General features: G+C 40.3%; 1 protein-coding gene across 10 annotated transcripts in view; it reads left to right on the top strand.

The window, feature by feature from the left end:
* GLI3 (GLI family zinc finger 3) overlaps window positions 1-26,321 on the top strand; it is a 219,281-nt gene that overhangs the window by 166,446 nt on the left and 26,514 nt on the right. For 6 of the 10 annotated variants that reach the window (XM_068935975.1, XM_068935976.1, XM_068935977.1 and 3 more), the window contains 3 exons: window positions 10,322-10,538; window positions 11,971-12,087; window positions 13,393-13,533. In XM_068935975.1, coding sequence (XP_068792076.1) covers window positions 10,322-10,538; window positions 11,971-12,087; window positions 13,393-13,533 — 475 coding nt within the window. The remainder of the gene's footprint in view (window positions 1-10,321; window positions 10,539-11,970; window positions 12,088-13,392; window positions 13,534-26,321) is intronic. The other 4 variants (XM_068935978.1, XM_068935979.1, XM_068935984.1 and 1 more) reach the window with 1 other exon arrangement.

Below are 26,321 nucleotides of genomic sequence, written 5' to 3'. Positions count from 1 at the left end.
CTCATAGTTACAAGACAGGGAGCCTGCATGTTCTCAGTCTCCTCTTTATTCAATATTGTATACATTCTTATTTTGTCTCATCTTATTCATCTCCTTTCTAAGGCAGATGGTTGTTTTTGGTCTCTTCCTTTGTGAGTTGTTGCAGTGTCATTCCTGTCGATCTTCTTTGAAACAGTCTCCCTATACTACACCCAGTAGTATGTGAGAAGAGGACCAGTGATTTAGATGCACTGCAGCAAATGTTTTCTGTATTCTGTATCCCATTCCACGTGTCTTAAAATATTTTCACTATAGCTTCAGGTTGCCCAGATTTTCATTCGTCCGTTGAATTCTGCACTGTGACAAATAGGTCCTTCTCATAAGTTGTCTCCGTTCATTTAGAACCAGTGTATGAGTAGTTCAGTTTCTCCTTCAATATCAATGTAAAACTTGATACCAGTTTTACTCCTTCATCTAGTTTACTTACTGCTAAAGTTCCTTGAAGTTCTTCACTGTATCGCTCTAAAAAACTTATTCTATGCAGATTTTGGTTTTTCAGCGCTCACCTCCATTCCCACAATGCTGATATTACATTGAAAAACCGCAGACCCCATCTGAGAATTCATATCCAACTTCTACTAAAGAATGGCTGCTTATTTCTGCCTTTCGAATTCTATTTTGTACTGAAAGTTTTAAGTTTGAATATTTATGCAATTAAATCTGTGTAAAAGGACACATTCAAATGATAATTAAATGAATCTTACAAAGGATATGTTTAGAGTAGAACAGGTAGAACACAATATATTCAGGAAATATTTTGCAAGAAGTTCCTTGTAATAGGATGTACAAGATAAAAAGAGTGTATTAATTCTATGAGTATTAAAAGTGTTTTGCTGTTTGATTATCACTCTTTATTGTCTTACTGTCTAAGTGAGATATAAAACTAACTTTGAGTGAAACCTTCTCTTGCTTTGAAAGGTCACCAGTTAATAGCATGTAGTATATTGTAAATGAAGGCTTAGTTGCAATTCAGATTGGGTCAAATTCATACCAGGTGTAATTCCATTGAAACAGACTCTGTTGTAAATAGATGCATGTCACACATGTACAGTGAAAGACTTTGTGGTCTTCTACCATATATAGTTTATCTAAGGAAGGGAGTATAAAGCACTTTCGTGCCAGAATAGTTTTAGTTTATATCCTCTTTCAACAGCTGTGAATGGCAGAGAGTGCTACAAATAAAATTCTTCAGTATTATGGAAAGTTGAATCTAAATTGGGCCCTGTTGAAATGATTTTCTGCAGGTAGCCTCCTATAGAAAGATTATATAGATTGCAGAGAAGTAACATTCAGAGGGGCTGTTCAGGAAATCAGCTCCATCTTAGATTGGAAAGTGGCAGGCGTTTTTTAACCCACATCCACATAAACACAGAATGGCAAGACCTCTGTCTTCAGAAAGTTTATAATGTGAGAAGTCAAGCCACATACAGAAGTGCAGAACATGCAGGTGCATGTTGCATACACATTTACATGTATAGATACACATATTTACAAGTGTGATTATGTATGTATGCCTATAGATGCATATGTTACAGATCTTATAATTAAAGTCCCTTTAAAGCAAATTGCTCTATATAGGTTCGGTGTTACTGGAAGAGTTTAAATTCTTCAAATGAGGAATTGGAGCCTAGTGCAATATTAATTCCGGGAAAGTTATGGAGCTAGTGTACTGGACATGAACACAAAGCTCACTTCATTTTCAGAGCCTGAAAACAAGCACTTTCCATGTAACTCATGATGCCTGTTTTAGAAACAAAAACTTGCTTAGCCATAAATTTAATTTAAAATAATGTTTGCTAGAAATGCAATGAACTTGCATGGAGGGAACACAGACGAATTACACAAGTTATTGCTAATACAAAGCCTAGTTCTGATGCTAAGAATTCCTGAACAGGAATATCACAGGGAGAAAGACAAAGCTGTCGATGCTGTGTTAGCGCATAAGGTTAATCAGTGTGGTTCTGTTGCTCTCTATTCCATTTTGCTCCAGCTGAGCACCCTTTTTGTACCTATGGCAATGTATTCATGAAGAAAAATTTCACTTAGCCTAGCAGATAAAACGGAATAGATAATATGGTAAGCTGAAGAGAAGTACAAACCACAGACTCTGTTAATTTGAGGCTGGTAATGGGAAAGTGAGAAAAAGGCCATGATGCACGGGAGTTAAATACCATCATAAAAAGATGACTCTTATCTGATGAAGACAGAGAAAAAGTAGCAGAATACGTGCTACACATTATTAGATACAGGATACATCTTTTGCAAAGAAAGTTAGGAAACCTGTCTCTTAAGTTAGAGATTTTTTAATAAAGGTGTCAATATTACAATTGTAGAGGGTTATTCTCAACTTGAAACCTAGCCAGTTTTGAAAAATGATATCAAAGGGTTTCGAGTCTCATACCTGCCTTTAAGTTCATGCCATCTCTCTGGTTTCGTAGTCACAGTTTTATATTGTTGTCCCCTGTACTTATGTGGCAAGCCATAAAGGAAACTGATTAGTTGTCTGCGTTCTCTGCTGTAACCTCAGTGCTATCGGTTAGAAAGTAAAGGGGAAAAAAACACATTCTAAAACAAAACTCTTTTTTTCTTGTATTTTAGTACTAACAAATTATGCGTGTTGTAGGTAAAATGTTCCAAACAGAAAAGCATTTTTAAGTCCTCTTTCCTATAACATCGCTTGGATCTAAGATATTTCAAGCAGAGGGAATTTTACAAGTCTTTGCAGGGCTACAGGGTTCCTGAGTACATTGTTACTCGTGTAACCGGAGCAATTTGTCAATCATCAGTCAGGCATGTTGTTTTCGTCAGGAAGAGAAATTGATGACAGAGTTGGAATCTTCTTTTTTTGGCTTGTTTGTTTACGAAGAATGTACATGAGTTCCTGTTTCTGTGAGACTTGGTGAGACTCAAAGAACAGGAGACAATTTTCTTATGTAACGTTCCCAGCTTCTTCTTCTAATCGCATTCTCTCCAAGGAGCGCTCGTTGACTTTCTCTCTTCTGGATCTCTCTTGGGGTCAGAGTACAAGTCTGTCTTGCCGGCTGTCCTCAGCTGTCCGTCTATGACCATGTGATGTTCCTGGCTGCATATCACATATGCGCATAGTTCCATCAAAACATATACGTAGCCTTCTATGCTTGAATTGAGCCCTCATCCAAACCCCCTCAGCTCCAGTGGCTCACCTCCTGGCTACTCTTACTTACATCCTGTGTGTTGGGCAGTGGCTCTTACCTGTCAATTTCCTGTGGGATGAGTAAAGCTGTTCCTTATATTACTCCTTACATAAAACAGCGTCTGAGCATGTGAAAACAAATTTTTGATCACCAGTAACTTAATTATGACCTAATATTATGACTTAGCTCAGCAAAGATTGTAACGTCTGTGTGGCCCAGGTTTAGGATGGCACTTAAGGACTTGCTGAAGTCAGACTCTCTTTAGAAGTGCATAAGCGGTGTCGCATTTAGGCTTGCTTTACTGAAGAAGCAGCTGGGTGCATTCCTAATACAGGAATGGTGCTTATTTGCGCCTTATCAGCATTCCTAAACAATGAAAAAAGGACTCTGCAAATCCAAATCAGAAACTAAGGTGAAATCCTGGCCTGCTGGAAGGAAAGGGTAAAATTTCTATCAACTTCAGTGACACATGGTATTCATCCAGCATTTTTAGTAGGTTTCTGCACCCTGCTTATCTAAATTTTCCTTGTCCACATGCTTCATGCGATTCTTAAAGGAGAGTAGGACAAAATAGCCATATCTGTACCTACTAGGGCATAAGTTAGAAGAAGCTGTGGTGTTACCCAAATACTTGATGATCAGTTTTATTCAATGTGAACGCAGTCCACCTACAGATTGCCTCTCCCTTCATGAACTGGGGTCCTTTTTGGAGTGACCTGTTCATGTAGTCTGCTAGTGTCAGTCAGCTGATGGCTAGAACAAATGGGAAAGACGGAGGCTACCAGAGCACTCAGAGAGTGCCAAGGCTTCTCCACATATCAGGAACGGCACGTATGCCCCTTTGAGTGCTCTCTGCAGTGCAGTGTTTGCCTTCCTTATGGATTATGCTACAAGCGTACGAGCAGAACATCAGAGGAGTGGGCTTGAAGAACTCTCCTGCATGGTGGTGTGGATGCAGCCAGTAGGTCTCTTTATGGCTTATGTTCCTGGTACTGCAACTAATTATGTATTTAATTTCAAGAAAGATGTTAGCCAGTTGGAGGGAGCACAAGGAGGAGCAAGGAGAATGATTAGAGGTCTGAAAAATTAGACCTATGAGGAAAAACAGACTTGACCAAGATTGTCCAGGTTAAAGCTGGGAAGACTAGGCAGCGGAGAGTACAGTAGTAACTTCAAATATGTAAAAGGCAGAAAAAAAGAGGAAGAAAATACAAAGAGGAAGGAGAATGATGCTGCTGTTGCGTAGAACAACAAAGTGCTGGCACAAATTGCAGCAAGAAAGCTTTAAGATAGAGGATAGGAAGGACTTCACATGATAAACATAATGGTGCCCTGGAATGGATTGCCTTTGGGAACTCTGGCACCCACAACAGTAGAGGCTTTGAAAAAGAAGCTAGACCAAACATCAGGAATGATGCTGGTATAACTTTTTCTGATTCTATGTGAATTAATATCCCAAATAAACAAATCTATCCTTTTTGAAATGTTAAAAAAAAAAAAAGTTGAAGAATAAGAAATGTCTAGCTGGGTCAAGCTAGAAGTGTTAGATGCTGTCTAACCACATAGTCTATCTCTGACAGTAGAAACAGCAGAAGCTATTTATGAAGCACAAGAACCTGCCCAATTTCTGTCATCCATTCCCTTTGTGCTCCCCCAACATCTACAATCATTGGATTAGGGATGCTAAAGCATATATGCTTGCTTGTTCCTTTTAGTATTTCTTTAGAGACCTGCTGTCCTTGAATTTGTCTAGTCCCATTTGAACCTTCTGGTTCTGTCTGCCTCAACAGCCTCCTGTGGTAGCAAGTTCCAGAAGACCACCATCCACTGTATAAAGAAAAACTTTCTTTTATGTATTTTAAACCAATGTTATATGAGTTTCGTTGAGTGCACCCTATTTTAGACACTTTAAAAAGCTCTTTTCCTAAGACGTTGCAGAACACAGTCACAAAAGGGAAAGCACTCAATTACTTTAGCAACAATTGTATGCATCATATCTTACAGAATTGTGTGTGTTTGGTGATACAAGGAAGGTTTTGGACTATCCTCACAGTTTTCACAAAAGTGGGATCTCTTGTGCTTTTTTGTGTCAGCCTGTCTGCTTGGGCCCACCTATGCAATCTATAGGAAGAAGGAATTTTTCCAGACTCTGAATTCACAGCTGTTTTGTGGTAAATTCTGCAGCTGTGACCAGAAACTGGATGACCTCGTTAGTAGGACAGCCACAAAGTAGCCACAAAGTTTGGTTTTGATTATAACGTCTGTTTTTCTTCTTCTTGAAATCAGTTCCTTAAAATTTGATATGCTCGTGTAATTGCAATGTAGTTCGCTGCACTGCTTTACCTCTGCTGAAGGGAGTTCAGGACTTTATGGAGGAGCAGAGAAAGAGAAAGACAAACTGACTGACAGACAGATGCAAAAGCCCACAGTATGGAAAAATAAATGATGCCACTGATGGGCTTTTCTGTCATTGAACATGAATTATTAAATATTTAAGCAGAAGTACTGCACATTTTTTCTAACCTCGACCCTCCATGAAAACTAAGAAGATAACCTGCATGGAATTTATTAGTGGTTTTATAAACATTTATCTTTTCCTTTTTTTTCCTCTCCTACTTTCACAGATTTAAAATTAAAAAAAAAAAAAAAAAGAAGTCTGTAACAAAAATAGAAATCAGATTCCCTCCGGTGATATAGATTTTCTTTTCTGAGTAAGCAGATGGAAGAAAAAGGCTCACAATTCATTTACGTTTCTGTGAATTACAAAATTTTTGGAAGTGGCTGGTGTTTTGGAACATGTGAATGACTTGGGGAGCTACAGTTGTTCTAGGATCTGGATTTTGAAAGTGTGTTGAGCACCCCTTGTGTGACATGCAGTCCCTTTAAGGTGTCTTAAAAGAAACATGATGCAAATTGAGGCCTCTGAAACCACTCATCACTTTTGAAAACCCTGGTTGTGGTTTTTAGTTATCCTGGACTTCAGGCTCTCAAAATAATTACTTTTAGGTCTTGCTTAACCGCCTCTGGGCATGAATTTTAGACAATTATTAAGTGAAAACACAGGTGCACGTTCCTAAGCAGACATGGCTAGACAGCTGGGTGAGACTAGAGTGGTGCCACCGTCCACAAGTCCTGCTGAAGCTGGGCTGCCAGGTAGAAAGGCATGTGAGCTAGGTGGGGTCAGCAAGGGGGCTGGTCAAGTAAACTTGACCGTGCTTGACTGTACTGAAGTATAACAGCTGGTCAAGTAAAAAGGATCACCATGGGATCTGAGGAGACTCTGGGCTACAGAGATTCTTTGCATATTCTATATTAAAGAGTTATTGAACAAAATACATTAAAACTTAGTGAAGGAGGGCAGGAATCCAGGTCTCACCTTCCCAACAGAGCACACAGCGCCAGCAAAATTGTGAGCTTTGGATTTCTTTTTCTTCTTTTTGGCCCGCAACGTTAACTTTATTGTTGAGCAGCCTGAACGATTTCTCAAAGGCAGTGGAAGACCTGCCACCTTTTCAGATGAGAAAAATCAGCCAAGCTGCCCTGTGACAGCATCTTGTGTGAAGGTGATGTTAAACCCAGCCAGGTCATCTTGCTCTTTGAAGAGCATTATTTGAAGGCAACAGTCTGAGCTATGTAAGACATCACCCTGGCAGCTGAACCGTTGTTGCCATTTTTGAATATTCCCCTTAGATGTGCTGGCTAGCTGATACGCTGTTCCTCTGCTCCCCTGTGATCTCCTTTTTGTTTCAATCTGGGATGTTTAAAGTTTAGAGACTGAGGGAAAGGAGTGCAGATTGCTAGCCTCCATAGGGGAATCTCGGTGTCTCAGTCTCAAAGCTTGCCACTGGGTCCTCCTGGGTAAGGGAAGGCAATAAAGCTATGAAGATTACTCCTTTTTTCAGCGCCTCTCTGCAGCTGCTGCTGGTGTCGTAGTTTTCCAGTATGAGCCACTACTAAAATAATTGGGAAAGAGTACATCTCCTGTGCTGTTCTGCTTTGTTTGCTTGCTTGCAAGTTGGACAAAAGCAAGCGATGCCTGGCTTAAATGTATTGCTGTGGAAGAGCAGTATCAGCAGACCATGCTTTGTGTTTGAAGAATGCGCAGGTCCTAAGGACCTTAAAAGACAGAATAAATCATTTGTACATCATTTATATTATTTATGCTGGACAATTTTCAGTTGCTCAGAGGTAGGAGTACATCCTTCTTTTGGAGCTTCTATGTGATGTTAAAGCAGATGTAGAGAAAGAGGACATCTCTATGAAGAAGAATTTATCCTTTCGAGGGAAGCCATCTGTATTTATATGGGGAGGGGAATAACAAATATACTTATTTAACTTGTGAGCACTTGCACCATACTAGCATAGAGCACACCACTACAAGCAAATAGGCCACTGAAACTACTTTGCATATTTGATAAAGCAGAACTGCTTTCATCCTTTAGCTAAAAAGGCATTTTACTATTGAAGACAAGATCATTTTTTGTTACTCTCTAATACATGAGGTAGAGAATGTGAAGTTTTTGCAGTCTTCCTACCCACGGTAAAAGGTTCCTCTTCACCATCCAACTTGCTGAGTCTCTAGTCGCTGGCACCTTAACAGCCTCCGAGTCAGATGCAAATCTAGTTCACAGCATTTGCTTTCTGCCCCCCTGAATTGCTTTGGGAGTCATTTCCCATGCTTGCTTTTGGGTGGGCTAAAAAATTACTGTTAGACACAAATGAGCACGTAACTGTAGTCACAAGGCAGTGATGGGCAGGATATGCACTATCATACCTGAGATCTTAAATCGGTCATGTCTTCTGGGTGAACCATAAGTTTGTCTTTTACCATGTGGATTCTGAAGAACAGTACCAACATTTTGAACCTGGCCTAAACAAAATTAGGTATTGTCATGCATGCTTAAATACCTAGACAGGAACAAAAAAACAAAAAAAAGACTGTGTTTTCAAGGGTGCTGTGTACCCGGGCCTGCCACTGAAATCAGTCCACTTAATTTTTCTTTTAAACTGACTTAGTGGAAGGGTAAAAATGACCTAGATGTTAATCATGTACAGAGAAATAAAATCCACCTTGTTTGTGTGTTGCGTTTGTTGATCCCAGAGAACTGGACAGCATCTTTGGGATGGTACCTTCTAGTGTCTGAAGTACAGGGGATTAACTCACAGTATATGTAGAAACATAGAGGCAGGGGTGCAGTGAGGAGATGTTGTTTCAGCCTCATGCATGACATTGTAATTGTATGTTTTTTAATGAACAGGCCAGAGTAGTTACACTTAGTAATGTTTGTTCACTAAAAAGGAAAAGGGGTGTTAAATCATTGTGTTCTTTGATGAATGGCTTGTACACTGAAGAATAAATTGAACAAACTGGCATAGAGCTCAGTGAACATGAAATCAGCTATTAGAAGAAAGCTTGTGAACAAATTCTGAGCCTGATATGCATCTTTTGATTAATGTCCTATCAATCATCCATAGTGGCTACCTTAGCTAAGTCGTGCTGTAATCATTCATGGTTGCTTACAGGAACACTAGCAGGGACTATAGAGCTGCAATAACTGAATATTATTACTGATTTCTCCCTAACTCTTGCTGTGAACAATTACTGTTTTCACTACATTTCTGCCTCCCTTTATTAAAAAGAATACAATGCAAAATGAAAAGAGAGTTCCTCAAAGACCAGTAAAATTCTCCCAGGGTATTCTTAATGATATTCTGTCCTAAGTGGGCAAACTATTGTAATGCAGAGTTCTCACCAGGAATAATAGTAATGTAATCACATTGAAGCTTTCTCTTTATGGATTTTAGTCAAACAGACAAAATGTGTAGTCAGATTAATGAACACAGAATTTCTGTAGAATTATTACTTAAAATGGTTGAAATGATTTTAGCTCTTTTTGTATCACAATATTTTCAGTTAATGCGCTTAACAGTAACAGCAGTTAAGACTCCAGACTTTAAATTTGGATTAAATCCACCTTTTTGATATTAGAAGAAGCCTTAAAAGGTATTATGCTTGCATCCCTTGTTTTTAAGCCTCAATGTTTTAAATTTACATGACTCTCTTGAACTGATTTTTTTTAAGATAAAAAATTAATAAACGCAGTTTTTCTTCCTTTTTTGTTATGATTGTAGGTTATTGGCAAATGTGTGCAGGAGAGTCTCGTATTCTTGTGTGAAGATTTAGTTCCGTACCATTTATTTCTCAAGTACGGCACAAAGAATGCTTTGGCGCTACCTGCAGAATAGGTCTTTAGATGGCAGTGCAATTTTCTCCAAAGTCCCTGTAGTCTGAGAAATACGGTGAAGTAATGAAGTGATGACAGGTATTAACATGCATAATGAGCTTTAATAGACATTTAATGTTGTTTAACTGGAAGAAGGAGAAATGCTTTCCCATTGGAATATTTTACATTGAAACTCATTGATCACCAATTTCAGAGGGGAAAGGTTAATCCATCAGTTTCTGTAACCAAACGGCACTGATGGAAATTCTTTAGGTGACATTCTGGATGAACTGAGCTTTCCATCTTTACAAACAAATGAGTGATATGACAAGCACGGTGTTCAGAACACATTTAACCAATTGATTTTCTCTCCTCTTGTAATAAGATCTGGAGACATATGAAAGAGCGTAGCATGAGCCAAGATTAAAGGAATTGCTTCATACACACGAACATAGGGGAACTGCATTATCAATAAAAGTACTATAAAGCATGTAGGCACCCATTCTTTTTCTTTATATAAAGTTTGTTATTGCAATAAATAGCTGTTATTGAACTGCTTGCCTTTTATTTCAGTTTTTCTGAATTTTATTTCGGTCAGCTTTCTGTGTTTTTGTGGTAAATGTTAGGAAAAAATGTTATGTTTTGTTACGGTATTATTTTTGCACTCTGTAGGAAATCCGGGCCAACTCTGGATTTAAAAGCAGTATTTATCATCCTTTGGGGCATGAAGAAAGACAAGAGGGGAAGGGAGGAGGAGGAGGAGGATCTGACTTCAATTAATGTAAATGTATCAAATATATTTTAAAGGTTTAATCTGTACAGTTCCATACTATAATGACCTTTATCTTTTTCCCCCCTCTTCCCTCCTTTTTCTCCTGAATTCAGCCCTGCTCTGAGTTTCACATACCCTCCTACACCGGTATCCCTCCAGCAAATGCATCAGCAAATTATAAGTCGTCAGCAGACCTTAGGTTCAGCCTTTGGACACAGCCCTCCGCTCATTCATCCTGCTCCAACTTTTCCTACCCAGAGACCTATCCCAGGCATCCCCAGTGTCCTGAACCCTGTCCAGGTCAGCTCTGGGCCTTCTGAGTCCACACAGGTGAGAGAAAACAAAAGAAGTCTTTGCACTTTGTTAATTTAAAAATGGAAAAAGAAACAAATCATGTTGTCTTTTTGGCAATTAATCACCACTGTCACTGCGAACCTTCGATAACAATTTTCTTGCAGGTGTAGCATTTGCAGTCCCTTTATTATAAATCACAGGAGTGTATGCGTGGATTCTGATTGGTAGTATGCTTTTTAGTGCTCATAAATATTTCAGTGTGCTGCAGCAGCTTCTCATTCAAAGCCATCTCTCCTGGATCAGACAACTTAATACAGGCGGGAAACAAGGAAAGGCAAAAAAACACATCGAAACACTAACATATTAAAGGTTAGTAACTTCCACCTTCAAATTAGGGTAACTATAATGTACCTCTAGACACAGAGTCATATTCTGCCCTACTGAACACGTATGAGCACCGAGTAGCTCCAAAGATTGTGCAGAAGTCTGAAGGTTTTTTCTCTGATTTATGCAAGATTGGACTTAGTGAGTTTGGATTAATTTTTTCAGTAAAGGGAGTTGTAGTCTCAAAAGCTGGAGCTGTGCAGCAGTGAATCAGACCCATAACAGTGGAGTTTATTACAGTTTGTGTTACGCCTCTTACTAACTAGTATTGTTTGTTTCCAGATGACCTAGGATAGGTAATTTGTTGATCTGAGAGCTGTTGATCTCCTGTCTGGCTTTTGCAAAGGTAGAAGCAGCATATACTGCTGTAGGAACCTTTTTTATTTTTTGTGGGGTCCTTGCAGGTTCGGGTATCTCTAAAAGATCTCTGTATTCCTACAAGATCCATTTGCAGGTATAGATAGCAGTATTCAGTCTAGCGCAGCATGAGATGAAACAAGATCCTGGCCTGTTTGTGTCAGCAGTGGTTTTGCTATTGACTTTGGAGAGTCCAGGATTTCATCTAGATTTTTTGGCTGAGAGGGTCACACTAGTGTTCAGTTTTTCTTCTATCCACCACTATAACCAGAAGCTCAAGAAAACAACTGAGATTTGGTATGCCAACGTAAAATGCAAAACCTTTCCTCCAGGTGTCAAAAAATGCATCTTTTTCTTACGTTTCTTCCAACTAATGCACAGTGATTTCACTTTCCAAAATTGCCTCTCTGAAGTCATCATTATGTGGAAAATCCAGTTCTTCCTACCCCTCCCTGTCTTGACAAACACAGAATTGATCTGCAGTAAGGAATTCCATCAAATGTGCTCCTTCCTGTTCCCTCCCAACTGCATTACAAGGTTGAGTGATGCAGCTATTCCACAAGTTAATGCTATGTAATTGAAGCACAATGTAATTGCATATCCAATATAATTAACAGTGTAGCATCTCCAAATAAAGTTGCTGAGCAGATGCTGCATGTTTCTGTTTGGAGCTACATATTTATCACAGTCTAATTTTGTCTTTTTTGGGGAAAAAAACTGCCTGCAGCAGAATAAACCCACAAGCGAATCTGCAGTGAGCAGCACTGGAGATCCAATGCACAACAAGCGCTCCAAGATAAAACCTGATGAGGACCTCCCCAGCCCAGGTGCAGGAAGCGTGCAGGTATGGCATTTAGGTTACATTAATAGGCTTTTCATCCCACTGCTGGAGGGAAGATGCCCCTTACCTGTAGCACATGTGTTAAGGCTTCCTGCCCTCTAACGGCCCTTCATCTAGTACACACACAGGCGGCATCAACTCAATAGCAAGGGACTGATAATAGAATTAAATATGAAGAGTGAGGGTTTGCTCTGTTACATGGCTCTGTTGCAGAATGAGGGGAGAGAGGAAGGAGACTGAGAGAGAGATGCCTCTGTCTGTTCAGAGCCCGCTCAACCCTCTTTTCTCCAAGGAAGAGTGAACCAAAGACATTCAGGTCTTTATTCAGGAAACATATTCTGTTCAGCAAAAATATTTATGTCTTGTTGACTTTTAATAGATTTTAGCACTGGGCTGAATTGAAGCCTGGACTCTGATCTTGTTTACTCTGCTTTCTATACCAGGTAACACCACTAGTTTTAGTAGAGTGACTCCTGATTTACGGCAGCTTAGGGGAGATCAGAATCAGAGCCTTGATCTTGCGAGCGAATCCACGAAAACAAAACAAAAGTCCATGTAAATCCATTTTGAAATGGAAAAGTAGCATGAGTATGTAATCTGAAATGAATGTTCACTCTAGCATCTGATGCTTAACCTGAGCAACAAACTGGGGAGAATGAAGTACTTTGAGGAGCTGAGGCTGGAAAATCAAAACCCAAGATTAAATACTCCCCTTCTCCCCGCACACGTTATATGCAAGAACAGATTAAAAGACGGCCTGAAAATTACCAGTCTGCTTTTGGAAAGATTTTTGTGTACAAAGCTGTCACTGGATTAACAATGAAAACACCCTTTGGATTATTGGTGATCCAGTTTATATTTACCTGTAGCAGTGAAGTCAAATTCTGATTAAATTAGCTATATTGAGTAGCGCCTTATTCATGAGTAATGCAACTGAAAGATAAGGGACAAGTGTATAAATAATGAGCTGCTTAAATACAGGGAGAGGGAAGCTGAGCCTTTATGATTTGATTATAACTGACGTGTGAAGGGATTCTTTTAGAAATTCTCTGGCCTGAATAATTCGGGGGAGGAAAAATATATATTACGCGTAGAGTCTACTCATACCTTTTGGCTTACCAGGCATGTTTTGAGCTTTTGTATTTTATAGACTGGAGCAATAGACTGAACTGAGAATAAAGTATTCTCTTTCCCCCCTCTCTGTCCTTCTTTTAACGCTGAAGTAATTCACTTTTCCTCCTCCTCTGTTTGAGAATTTCCTCTCTCCTCTCCTAACCCCTGTTTTTTCCTCTCTCTCTCTCTCTCCAGGAACAGCCAGAAGGAATGACCCTGGTGAAAGAGGAAGGGGACAAAGATGAAAGCAAACAGGAGCCTGAAGTGGTCTACGAGACAAACTGCCATTGGGAAGGCTGTTCCCGGGAGTTTGACACGCAGGAACAGCTAGTGCATGTAAGTTAATAGTATTCAGGAACTGGGTTTTAAAGCTACGTGACCTTTTTCATGGGGGTCAGGGTCTCTGACCCTGTGCTGAGTCAAGTTTCTTAGTGAACAGCGTTGCAAACTGGAGAGGGGTTTATGAGTTTCTGAGAAGAAAGAAAACTCTGAGCCACAGTGCTTGACCTGTTCAGTCAGCTAAAGCTTAGTGTAAAATTCAATAAAGTCTTCAATAGAGATTGTAATGGCTCTGATCCTGTAAGCCAGCAAACGCTATTTTGAGTTAGAGACTTTGATAGTTATTGAGTAATAGTAAGCTGGACATGAATTATTATTAACCTTTAGCCAAGTTTGATTTTTTCCCAGAAGAGACTGTAACAGTAGAAATGGAAGAGGGGAGGGATTCTTCCCCTTCCCTAAGGATTTGCAGGATATTTTTATGTATCAATTTACTGTTGTGCGTATGCTGAAGTGGATTATTTGGTAAGATACGTGGAGATGGAATTATTTCAGTCCACTGAGCAAAAGCAAACTGTATGGTGCTATTTACGCTACACCAAACATTAGTTGTATCTTTCTTGTTTTGTCTTCACATTTGTCACCTCCGCAAAATAAACTATTTATACTATTTTGTAGTATGGTAAGATAGAAAATGAACCATCAAAATTAGGAATGTATCCTGGTAAGTACAATCTCCCCCTATTTCCAAGCTCCTTAGTTAGCAGCACCTCTCTTTAATTACATGAATCGCAAGACTAATATAAATACATTGAAACAAAAAGGAATTCCTTGTATCCAGATTAGAGAAGATCATCTTCAGGAAATGATCTGTGCATCGGAATCATATTTTTGGTAGAAAATACTTAATACCTTCCTGGGGATCCTACAAAATCTATTGTGTAATCTTGCCAATCTTACAGAAATAGCTTGTTGAAAAATGTGCTTCCCCCCAGTTATTTATAAGACTTATCTATATCTAAGTTTCGTTTATTTATTTATTTATATACACAGAATTATTTATAAAAATATATATTTCCAAACACCATGCACAAAATCCTCAGCTATGGTAAACTGATGATGCGAACTCTCTGACTTCAGTAGAGCAATACCAGCTTGCACTTGCTGGGGTGTGAGAGCCTGGTGGTGTTGGCAATTGTTCTTCAAGGTGTATTTTTAATTTCTTGTTATTATTTTTATTATAATTAAATAGCAGTAGTAACGGTAATAATGAATGAAAGAATATCACAAACTGAAATTTTGTGATACACTAAAAATGGTAATGTAACATTTTAGGTGGAATCTGTGGACAATATTTGCCCCAAACATAACCTAACATTTTAATAAGCCAAAACGAAATGTAAGGAGAGGGTCTTTTAATGTCATAATACCTTTTTGGGAAGAAAAGCCATATGACCAGCTGCTGCAAAGGGTTGGACACATTTAAAAGATCAAGTGTCGGTCTTGCAGTTGATTCCATGCAAACAGACTGATTGACATCCTCTAGGAATCTGCACAGGCACAATCTTTATATATGCTAATAATTGTAAGGCTGAAGCTTTATGATGCCTGGAAAACCGTTCTCAATATTCAGAAATGATCCCAATGATGAGGATAAATAATTTACACCAAAGTATAAGAAATAAAAGAGAAATTCAAAATAAAGGTGCCTTTGGTAATTAAAAAAAGAGGATTTTTTGAAGTTTCAGGTATAAAATTTAATTGAATTTCACTGTGCCTGTTAGCTAATGTTTTATAGTTTTAGGTGAATTAAATTGATAACGTGATAGTTCTTTTTTTTTCTTTAAGAACGTTTGTTGTTTCTGGTATATTTTTTGTAGAGGATCTGACTGTGTTGTAAGAGTCAACAGCAAGACTCCTCTGAAAAAAAGCATATTTCCTGTATTTTTGCATGATGGCAACATCTGAAATGTGTTTCTCTAGCAATAAAAACAGGCAGATGAAAAATGATTCTATGATACAAGGAGTTCTTTTTGGCAAAGGTCAAGATTCAGATGTGTTATGATGGCATTTAAGATTACAAGGAGAAAGTCCTGACTTGAGATCCTGAAGACAATAAAATGATCATCATCATCATCATGATCGTCATCATTGCAACCATCACATTTAAGGAGCACAAATCAAACTGCAAGAGTCAGCAAGACTCAGTGGTGGGGTGCTAGTTTGTGATTTCTTTTGCTGCTCTGACAGAGGCCTGCTGCGTGGACTTCAGCAAGTTATTTCTGTCCAGAATTGCAAAAGGCTTTAGACATCAAACTCTGTTTGAAAGTCTGGCCCTTTACCCCTGTCTGCCTCTCACGTTTTGTCTGCCCTTGATTGTCACGGGCCTCTGATGTACCCCTGTATCAACCAGGGAAATGAAGTCTGAGTCTCGGCAGGGCTTCACAGGAGAGCTGTCCCAATTTTGTTTAGGTGTGTGACTCTGAAAGGAAGTGTTAAGTCTCTGTGCAGCAGTTTGGCCTTTGTAAATCTCCGCACAGATGCAGCTCATGTATGACTCATACTCAAATACTGATTAGGTAAATCCTAGTGGATACAAATTGCCATAAATACACTTGCCTCAGTGACTTTGCATTGAAAGAATTTCAGACTTAGTGTGTGCATGTGTGCGCCTGTATTAGGCAGAGGGAATAGGTGTCTCAGTGTTGTGAGTAGATCCATTTCTGTGTAATATTTGCACTGCAGTAGCAGCTGGAGACCCAGTCAAGCCCAGAATCCCATGGTGCTGGGTGCTGCTCAAACACAAGAGAAGGACTGGCCCTGTTACGGGCGTGAGTTTGTCTTGACTGTGCAACTTGGGGATCTAGCAGAGTTTGTGTCTGCATTAGGCCGTTCAGTGCTGTTTGGAGGTACCTGAGCTAGCTTGTACGCAAGAAGTCATGTCGCTAGAATCGTGCCGTGTGTCCCAACCAGCTCAGGGCGCTGCAAAATAATAGATACCAACCTTCAGATCTTGCTGCAGAGCTCTGCCGTGTTGCCTCTCCTGGCACTGGGCCCTGCAGCTCTGTGGGTGATTCCTGACCCTCTGCCAGTGCCAGCAGAACAGATTGGAAGCCTCAGTCGCTCCCATCAAACTTGAAGGGTGGGTAAGATGCTGGGCTGTGACCCAGGACAGCAGAAGTATAGAGAACCATCCTATTTTGTTGACCCTTCCTCCAGGGCAGTAATCTCCAAGGCAGGGGCAACTGGCGTAGATAAAGGCAATAAAGACTTAAATTGCCCTACCTAGACTCGTTCAGACAGCGTCTCGCTGGGTCCCCATATTCCCTTACACTCAGCAGGGCTAATTAGCATGAGCAAAGGGCTGCAGTCACGTGTTCAAAAGTAGGGCAGGTATCTGTACTCTGTATGGCAGTACGTCGCAGTGTATACACATACCTACTTGCCCACACTAAGGGTAGTAAGTGAACTACGTAGTGAAATAAGAGTCAACTATTTAGATCTTTGCAAAGGATTGCAAGAAACCCCTTCTCAGTCACCCACTTCTTTGAGTACACGACATGTAGCATATATTCAATAGGAAGGAAAACAAATTTGTATATTTGACTTCAAAACAGTTGGAATATCCCTGCACCTGCACAACCATAGCTCTCTGAACCAATTCCCTGGGCTTAAAGTTCAGCTGCGAAGGGGAAAATCTGTAAAATGCAGAATTTCAAAAAAAGACCCGAAAAGCATTCCTGTACATCCTGATCAGGCTGAATCTTCCAGGATCTATGCAAGCTAGGAGTAAGTCTCACGATGAAATATTTTTCCCCCTTTTCAGGGGAATAAAGCTATTGTTTATAGCCATGCATGTTAGTAAGGTATCATCAGCCACAAAACCTCCCTTGGCACAGAACAGACTGTTATCCAAGTCTTGTATCACAAACTGCTGGTATTTTAGAGGAGCTGCAGTGTTTAGGAAAAAGGTAGAAGTGTTTTTCTAGCTGTTTGTTTTGTGTTAAGGTCCTAAAAGGCTAGGTACATAGGCGTGAATTCCAGTCTAGCCAGGCAGGGTGGAGCTCAGGGGAATTTTTCTACAACGCGTTCAGTTCGCATTTTAGATGTCGTTACTCTCGTCATGTATGGCTGTTTGTCCACGAGCACAGATGCATGTGTTTGAATGGTGGTAGAAATGAATTTGCTTATGTATATTCCAGCCCCTCTCTCACACGAGGATAGCTTTCTTACCTCTCAGTGAATGATGGGACCTGATTTACTCTGAAATCAGCAGTAAGCAAATCACATTCTAGGACCGTTTGCGTTACATAACAGTGTGTGAAATAGCATATGTGAAAGGGTAAATTCAAATGTGTCTGTGTCTGAATATATGGTATAGTTTTATAGCAGAAATTGAAGCCTTATTGGCACAATACTTAGTATTTGATGGTATTTTACTGCTTTACATTCCATACCTAAGTCCTGCTGTTACTAGTGCAAAATGTGGGTGCAAGTGAAAATGTGTTTAGGTCCAAAGAGACAATGTTTTCTGTCAGAATTTTTTGAACAGAACCTGGGCTGTTATGAATAAATAACTAAAAAGCTACGTAAAAGAATTGTTATTGAGCCACCCAGAAGGGTTTGACGCTGCAGTGATTTTGGTGCGGAAGCTCTTATTTTCAAGTGATATGTGCCACTTGGAATTCAGCATGGTTAATTTTTCATGATGCTTACACCAAGAGGAAAGGTGTTAAACCATTCAGACGCTCGGCCTTATTTATAGCACCTATCCATCCTTTTTTCCCTCTCCTACGGTTAATAGAAAGATTCATGATTCTTCATGGTTGTCTATCTAGTGTCTGACAGTACCGACTGCCCTGCTAAAGCAAGTCACTATCTATAATTGATATCCTTCTATGGAATAGGGTACTGGCTGCAATTGAAGGGTTTTGCTGAAAGCTCTTAAATCCTGACAAGTTCTGCCCTTGTTCTGGTTCAGTCGCTGAGCTGCACTGCTGGAATTCCAGGGTTATTTGAACTTGGTGCAAAAGGGATGCGTGTGTTTCACATTAGCAAATCACAAAGTTGGAGAGCAGCATTAGCGCCGCTGCTGTGTTCGCCTGCCAGGTAGTCTTATTTACGGTACCTTGCACTCCTGAAAAGATTACTTACATTACTATTTGAACATGTGTGTTATAGATTTATTTCTTTCCCTTCTTCTTACTTAAAAAAAGAAAAAAAAATCATATTTATTTTCGAGCCTCAGTTTGCTGCTGGGGTCTTTATCATTCAGCTGTTTAATTAATTTCTCTGCCCAGCGAGATATTATAATTGGGCTTAGCTGAGCTCAAGTTTGTTTTATATATGTGATAAATGCACTTGAGCGCCCAGAAGCTAAGAAGATATTGTATATTTTTATAAATCTGCTTTTTGTTGCTGTTTTCTTTTTTTTCCCCCAGAAATCAGTGTAAGAATAAAATATTGCAAAAGGGTTAGACACTAAAGATAAAAGTTTGTTTAAAAAATTATCTTTCAAGGAAATGACTGAAGTTATTGTTAATACAATGGCAATCAGAAAAATGCAGTGCTGCCTATTTCTCATCCCCCTTGCTGTGTAGCCTTGATGATAATTATTTTTATTCAGAAACATGCTTGAAGAACTGCAGAGCTATTTTTTGTTAGTGTTTTCTCCCTAATTGTACAGCAATAAAATTCTCTCATTGTTGTTACGTTTGATTAGATGAGATCAAAAAGCCCTAAACTGACAGTGACGGCTTACATTCAGAATTTCATTTGCTGAGATCTTCCTGTCTATTTTAACAAGCCACCTTGACTGAAGAGTTCCCCCAGCAATCTCCAGGGGTAGCTAGCGTAACACACCACCATGCTCTGTTACTGCAGGCAAGCCAAAAGGAAAGTTCCTTGTGTTTCTCTGGTACCCTTATATACATGAGGGCCAACCACTGTTTGGCTATTAATAATTATAAGGCGCTGCCGATACTCAGAATAACCAGCACATGAAGTTCCCTTTGTTGAGTTTTTAAGGTTTTTGCCCTCCGCTGTCACAGAAGAGGGTGGGTTCGTCCCAGAAGTTGGCCAGTTATCCCTGAAAACCCACAGAGAATCTGGGTTGTTTGGAGGCTACTTAAGCTCAGGTTTTGCAGGATCAGTCGTGATTTGGGGTGCCTTCATCAATACTGTGCATCTTGAAACGCTTAAAAATGTGTCTGATCTGCAAGTGAAGAGCACGTCCTCTTGCTGAAGGACTAGACCCCTTCAGAGTAGATCATTTTGGACACCCAAAAATAGAGGCACCCCAAAACAATAGGCTTCTGAAAGTCTTTTATTCCCGCTGCTGCCGCACTGTCTTTGGTCAGCTCCTCTCCATTCGGTAGGTGAGAAGCAGAGAGAGTTTCATCTCTCTGCTTTAAAAGGCATCTACCTGCAATAGGGGATAAGCCACTCTTCTAGATCAGAGCCATTCCCATGAGTAATAGTGGCAGTGACAAAGCTATAAAGGGATGTGTGAGTCAGGCGTGGCGTACCGCTTGGTCTGCAGGAAGAAAAACTGTCCAGTGACCAAACCAGCCTGAGCTGACAAAGATGGTAGGGTGCTAGTCACGCAGGGTGGCTAAGGATCTGTGCCTAGGAGTAAGAAGGCAATTACAAACAGCCGTCCGAAAAGGCAGCTTATCCTCTGTGCATTAGTGGTTTCTTTTCTCTCAGAGCTGGAGGTGTGCTTGCAACTGCTTGTGACACAGATAAAGTCCCAGCTACATGAAGCAAGGCCCTTCACAGTCCAGAAGGGGTGTAATTACACGTCCCAGTTTGTATGTGCCTGTAATACATGCAGGGATTTATTTATTTATTTATTTCTGATTTGCAAAGGCTGTTTTCAGTGCATTTTCATTATGATTTTATTTGATTCTGGTGCAGTAGCACAGAGAGGCTTCAGCCCATTTGGAGGCTCATTGTGCGTGGCGATGACAGCCAGTGCCCTGAAATGTTCAGAAATGTTTCCTTTAAATTGAAAAGAGTACGGAATAGATAAGAACATGAAATCCATTATAGTAATCATTTTTTCCTGCCAAAAGGGGAGCGTTTTATGTACAACAGCAAAAGGGTTTTTGCTGGTGATTTTATCCCATTTATTTTATTTTATTTTTTGCTCAGTAGAATCTGGACCGTAATCCATATTTGGAGAAGCAATGCTGTGTACAAAAGAAATTGTTCTTCAAGTGGTACAATCCCAGGACGTGGGCTGAGGTTTGGGACAGCATGCTAAAGGCAGAGGGATGATTTTAGAGGCAAGCAAGAGCAATGGACAGGGTTTCTTAATTCACGCATCCCCTCAGTATATCTGATACTGGTAGCTGTGAGGGAAGAGGGGAGAGGAGAGAGAGGGAGGGGAGATTATAGAGAGAAAGCAAATAATCATGAGAAACATCTGGCCAGAGGTTTTGGGTGAATGTTTAGTTTTTAGATTTTGAAATATCTTTTTTGCTGTCTTTAAATCTCTTACTTGCTTGTTTAAAGGCTGAGCTGTAATTAAGACAACACCTTACTGGTGTTTATGTGGATTATAAGGAACAGACTACTAAACCTCTCGTATTTAAGTGTACCAGAATGGTAGCGTCATTTATGAGCTGGCAATTCGTTGCATGCTGTAGGAGAGCTAATATGCGGATCTGTGCCCCAAAGTGCGTATTCATTCTCTCTCTCTTTCCATAGGGGTACCTAAAACAGATGTGTTTTCATGCAAAAAGTCTTTAACTCCTATCAGTGGTAACCGCGCTAAGTGCTGTTGGGTTTTAAGGTCAAGTAACCGCAAACTAACCTCTCTGCTGTTCTATATGAGCGCTGCATGGGGCGTCAGCAGCCTTCGGGGTCTGGCCCAGCCCCTGTTTGCCTTCCCAACACCCCTTTGCTCTGTGTCTGCTGTGAGGATGCCTTCTGCATTCCTGTGGTATTTAGCGCCAGCCTTGCTGCCTTATGAAGAGATCTCATTCACTCTGGGCCTGACCTAAAGGCCAGCTGTGCTTTGGCTCAGGTCCCTTTGAGCACTCCACAACACAAGTGCATCAGCAGTTCCCCTACCTAGAATCTGGCTTTCGATGAATCACAGAAGCGAAAGGGAAAAAAATGAAATGGAGAATTTTTTTTTTAAAAGCAAAAGGTTTACAAAAAAATAAACCCACCCTAATCTGTGACGTATTAAGAGAGGATTTGGAGAGCAAACTATAATCATTTTTTATTTTAATTCCTCTGTAATTAGCATTTCTTTCGCAGCATCAGGAAAACTTGTTAGTCTGCCGCTGCTATGGCTACTGTTCACATGAGTTGCCAAAGTCATTGTCTCTGAATTAGTGTCCCTGAAAGAGATCGCTAAACTACGAAATGTAGTTTAAATAGCACTTCCTTTCCACTGTTGTGGGTAGGGACAGAACAGTGCCTCTCCTATGCCCTGAGAAGTTAGTTACCCCAGCTATTTAGATTTAAATCAGAACAAGTGGACATTTGAATGGAAAGGGCCACGCATGACAATGAGCTGCCTTTGGCCTCTGTCTGTGTTTTTAATCACAAAGCACTATTCAGGTGGTTTGTGGAAATGCGTATTTATTGTAAATGTTTGTTTAGCTCTGCAGTTCCTAGTGAACTCCTCCAGGTTTTAGCTACGTTTCATAGGTGGCTTCCAGTTTTCGGAGGAAGTGTAAAATAAGAAGCTGCCGGCCAAATTCCAAGGGAGACTGTGCTGCCTGAACAACGAAGGCATAGACAGAAGTAATGCTGCAGAGTGAGTTGGCTCTCCAGCTCCTGACCCTTGTTGGCATATCGAGGAGAAGAGAGAAAATGGAAGGCCCAGCCGGATGCTTATGCTGCTTCAGGGCTGCAAGGACATTGAGCCCTGTCCAAAGGGCCAGGACAGAGCATATGCACCTGGACAAAGCTGGCAAATCCGTGCGGGCTCTCTTGCCATGCTGCGGCTGACCAAGTCATTTGCTGTTACGTAGCCTGGCTTACTACAGTGAAGCAGTGGAAGGACGTACCTCAAACTTTCTCTGAGCTGTGTGCTGTATCTCTGCATTGCTTTTGTCTCCTCAGGGTGAATAGGGTTTTATTCACAGTGCAGCCCATCTCCAGTATCTTTGTCACAAGTGCCATCTTTTCTCTGTTGGCCACCCAAATTGTGCCTGAAAGGTTTGCCCATAGAAGCCTGATGCTTGGAAGAATGTAAATCTGTGAGTGCGGCCCGGCTATTGCATGTGTAAGTGCCTTTTCACAAACAGAAATGGCAGTTCTGCATGCATGAATTAAGGCAGGGATGGGTGAACTAAATATGGACTCAAGTGCAGTTTCTGCATTTGTTTTTGAGACCTGGGCTGTGGGGATTCGTTTTTTCCACCTCTTTTGTTTGTGTAACCTCTTAATAGAAAAAAGCAGCTGAGCCTTTTATCATGGTTAAATTCAGTGTTTTCCAGTGCTCAAACTTTTGTGTGAGCATGACTTTTCTTCAAGATGTCGGGTGCCTAATCTATAAAATGAATGGGTGGTGTTTTTGTCAGGAGTGGGTAGCTTTGGTGGCGTGTACTGTAGGTATGGAGGTCTGCCTATACCATTCTTAGGTGTATCACAGGGCTGAGATGCTGCAGTTCTTTGTGAGATAAAGTAGTCAAGCTGAAAATGAAACAAAGCTCTAACTGTATCCCTCCTTGTGTTTAGCAGAGATAAACTACAGTGGAGTCTCAGTGCTGCTCCGTTTGGCTTCTGGCAGCAGCTTTAATTGGTAAAATGCAGATTTTTTTTTTGATCAAGAGAGGATTATTCTTGCTATCAGTCTGGAGCATCTTATTTCAAGATGAAAAGGCTTCGCTGAATTACAGATGCCAACATTTTTACAAAGCACTTTGGCGATTGACATCTCAAAGAGAAAGTATGATTTATTAGCCTATAATGGCTAACACTGAGCACTGGGCTAGGTCCCACTGATTTGTGAAATTGCTTAATATGAATTGCCTTTTTGTGTAATTCAAGCCCCAGGTTTTTCAAATAAACTTAGGATATAAAGTGTATGAAACATTAGATACCTGGAAAGGGAGGAAAGAGATGGGGCTGGATAGCTAAGAAAGAAAGAAAGGGAAAGAAAGAGAGGAAGAGAGAGAGAAAGAAACATACAAAGAGAGAGAAGGAGAAAGAAAGAAACAGAAAGAAGAGAGAAGGAAAGAAAAAGAAAAGGACAGGAAGAAAGTTAAAAAAAGAAAAAAAAAAGCCCTACTTCTAAATCCATCTTGGTGGTGCTTTTTTACAGTAGTTTGGTTGATATGTTGGCAGGGTAAAGATTAATAACAAGCCTTGTCGCTATCAGTACCTGCTTGTCGATTCTCTGTAACAGGGCTGTCTGTTCAGCATGGAAATTATTGATTAAATAAAAATTGCTATTAGATTGTGATGTGATCCATAATCACAAACAATGGTGGACATTCCTCTTTCAGATCCCAAGCCATGCATCAAGTTTTTCCTTGCAGTAATTTATATTGTGCTGACACTCGCACCCATTAGGCTTTTATCCTCTCCTACATGTGTCAAGAAAGCACTAAAAGAAAGAACAGCAGCAGCACAGCGGCAGGTAGGAACTCGCTAAATTTTCAGAGAAGCACAGCATGGCTGAGTCCATCCTTTCCTTGTAGTTAGCACCTTACCCCAGCAGTTATTTTCGCCAGCCAAGGGCTCGATCCAGTACCCCCTGAATTCATGGAGATTTTTCAGAGTGTTTTCAGCGAGAGCGAGATCTTGTTCCACAATTATTCATCCCTTATATGCTCACTATTGTTCTGTTATTCCCTTGGTACTGGTATTATTTATGATCCATTGGTAGGCCCTCCATATCAGGATGACGTGGGAAGAGGAAGCAACCAGGGAGATCTTTTTTTTTTTTTAATTCTGGAGGGTGATGGACAGGTGGGTTTCCCATATTGCCTTACGTCTGACGCTTCCCGATTTGACGAATGCAGAGTTGGAGTGCTTTAGTTAAGACTGCCTCAGTTTAGGATAAGTTAATTAAAAAGATGATGCCTTACCCTTCTCTTCACAGCACATATGAGCATGGTACCGAATTTCTTCCTCTTGTGGGAGACTTTGTCTAAAAGTAAAGGCAACTTAGCCTAGATTTCTTCCAGAGTTTGGCCGTTTATAGGTGTTACGTCCACACATCTTCTCTGTCCTCTTGTCTCAGAAGATCTTGAAAAATATGTATGTCAAAGCTGATCGAGCCCACCTGGTCTGGCTACTAGGGAGAGGCAGTGCAGTAGCCCGTGATTGTTTTGCCAGTTACCAGCACCAGGTGGGATTACTAGAAGAGTTCTATACTTCTGTACAAGAGCTTAGAACATAGCAGCCTGATATATTACGGGTGCATAGTGTTTTTTTTTTTTTGGTTAGTGTAATTTTTCTTAAAGTCACTAGAATTAAGAGTTTCTCCTTTAAACTGTTCTTAGTGCTAATTAGCATACTATGTATATTTCTGTATCTCAGTACTGTTGGAATACTCTTTGCATATCTTTCTTGTACTTACAACACTTCAAATATTACTATAGATAATCAAGAAAATCCTACCTACAGTATTTGCATCATTTGCCACATTGCACTCAGCTTAAAGCGTGTTTAACAATGAGTTTACTTCATTACGCAGGGCAAGTATAAAGTTTTGAGACTTGACCACTGTCATTTAAATCATTTTGCGAAGAAGGAGCGTGTGCCTTTCACACCTCCCTCCAGTGCAGCCGCTTTCTCTGCATGGATCAGAGCCAGGGGATTACCAGCCAGGAAATTAATTGCCAAGGGGATTCCGACACTTACGGTTAGTAAAAAAGCCTGAACAAAGAAGTGTGGTTTATATCACATTGTAAAGGCGCCAGGCTCCAGCTCCGATAGTTTTTGGATGAGGGAGAGTTACAAAGATGCAGACTTGTCACTGAGACTACACTTTGGTTTACTGCTGCAGTCTTCTGGGATTGACAGTCAGCACGAGCCCATCCAGTTCAGATGGTGCCACAATGCTATAGAGGGGGAGAGATGAATCTTTGAGATAAGCCAGACTATTTAGGATCATTTTTTAGTTACCAGAAGCACCTTGAGCTTCACTATGAGTAAATTAAAATTGGTACGTGGAGTGCAGGGCAGAAAGAAAATTGATGTTGGCTCTTTCCTAAGTGTGTTAGGTGATACACTCCTGTTCTGCTAGAAGATCCTATGCAGCTTTCGTTCACATAGCCCAAACACACTGCTGTAGCCTAGTTAAAAGGCAAGAATGTCTGTGGTATATACTAGAGAAAAGAAAATGTTATCCCATGGCAAGACAGAGATGAAAGAGGGTGTCTCTGCTGCCACTGCCTGGAGTATCAAGAGCAACTAACTTCTAAAATGTGATAGAGACCTTAACTGACTTCTGCAGGGATGTGGCTAGGATGACCAAACCTAGCAAGGACATGAAGGATAAATTCCAAATTGATGTCCAGTAGAAAAAGCCAAGATAGCTCCTCTATCTTAGAGGAGCAAAAAATTACTGCACATGCGGGAACTTGTTAGAAATGCTTCTTAGAAATGTTAAAGAGGAAGGGCCTGAAATATCTTATCCAGTTCAGTCGTGATGTCGTGACTGTAACACGGTGCTCTTTCGATCACCCTTTGATGTTCTATTAATTCCACCAGGATCTCCTCTGTGATGAAGCAATCATTAAAACATACATCAGCTAATAAAATTTCTGTAATATTTTATCACTACGTATATCTTTGTAGTTTCTATGAGAAGTGTTGTGTGTTTTTAAGTCACTACCCTCGTGGCTGTCTTATGTTCTTTGTGCATTTTA

Source organism: Struthio camelus, chromosome 2, assembly GCF_040807025.1.
Source record: "Struthio camelus isolate bStrCam1 chromosome 2, bStrCam1.hap1, whole genome shotgun sequence".
NCBI classification, from domain to species: Eukaryota; Metazoa; Chordata; class Aves; order Struthioniformes; family Struthionidae; genus Struthio; species Struthio camelus.
This window is presented reverse-complemented; position numbering and strand designations above follow the sequence as displayed.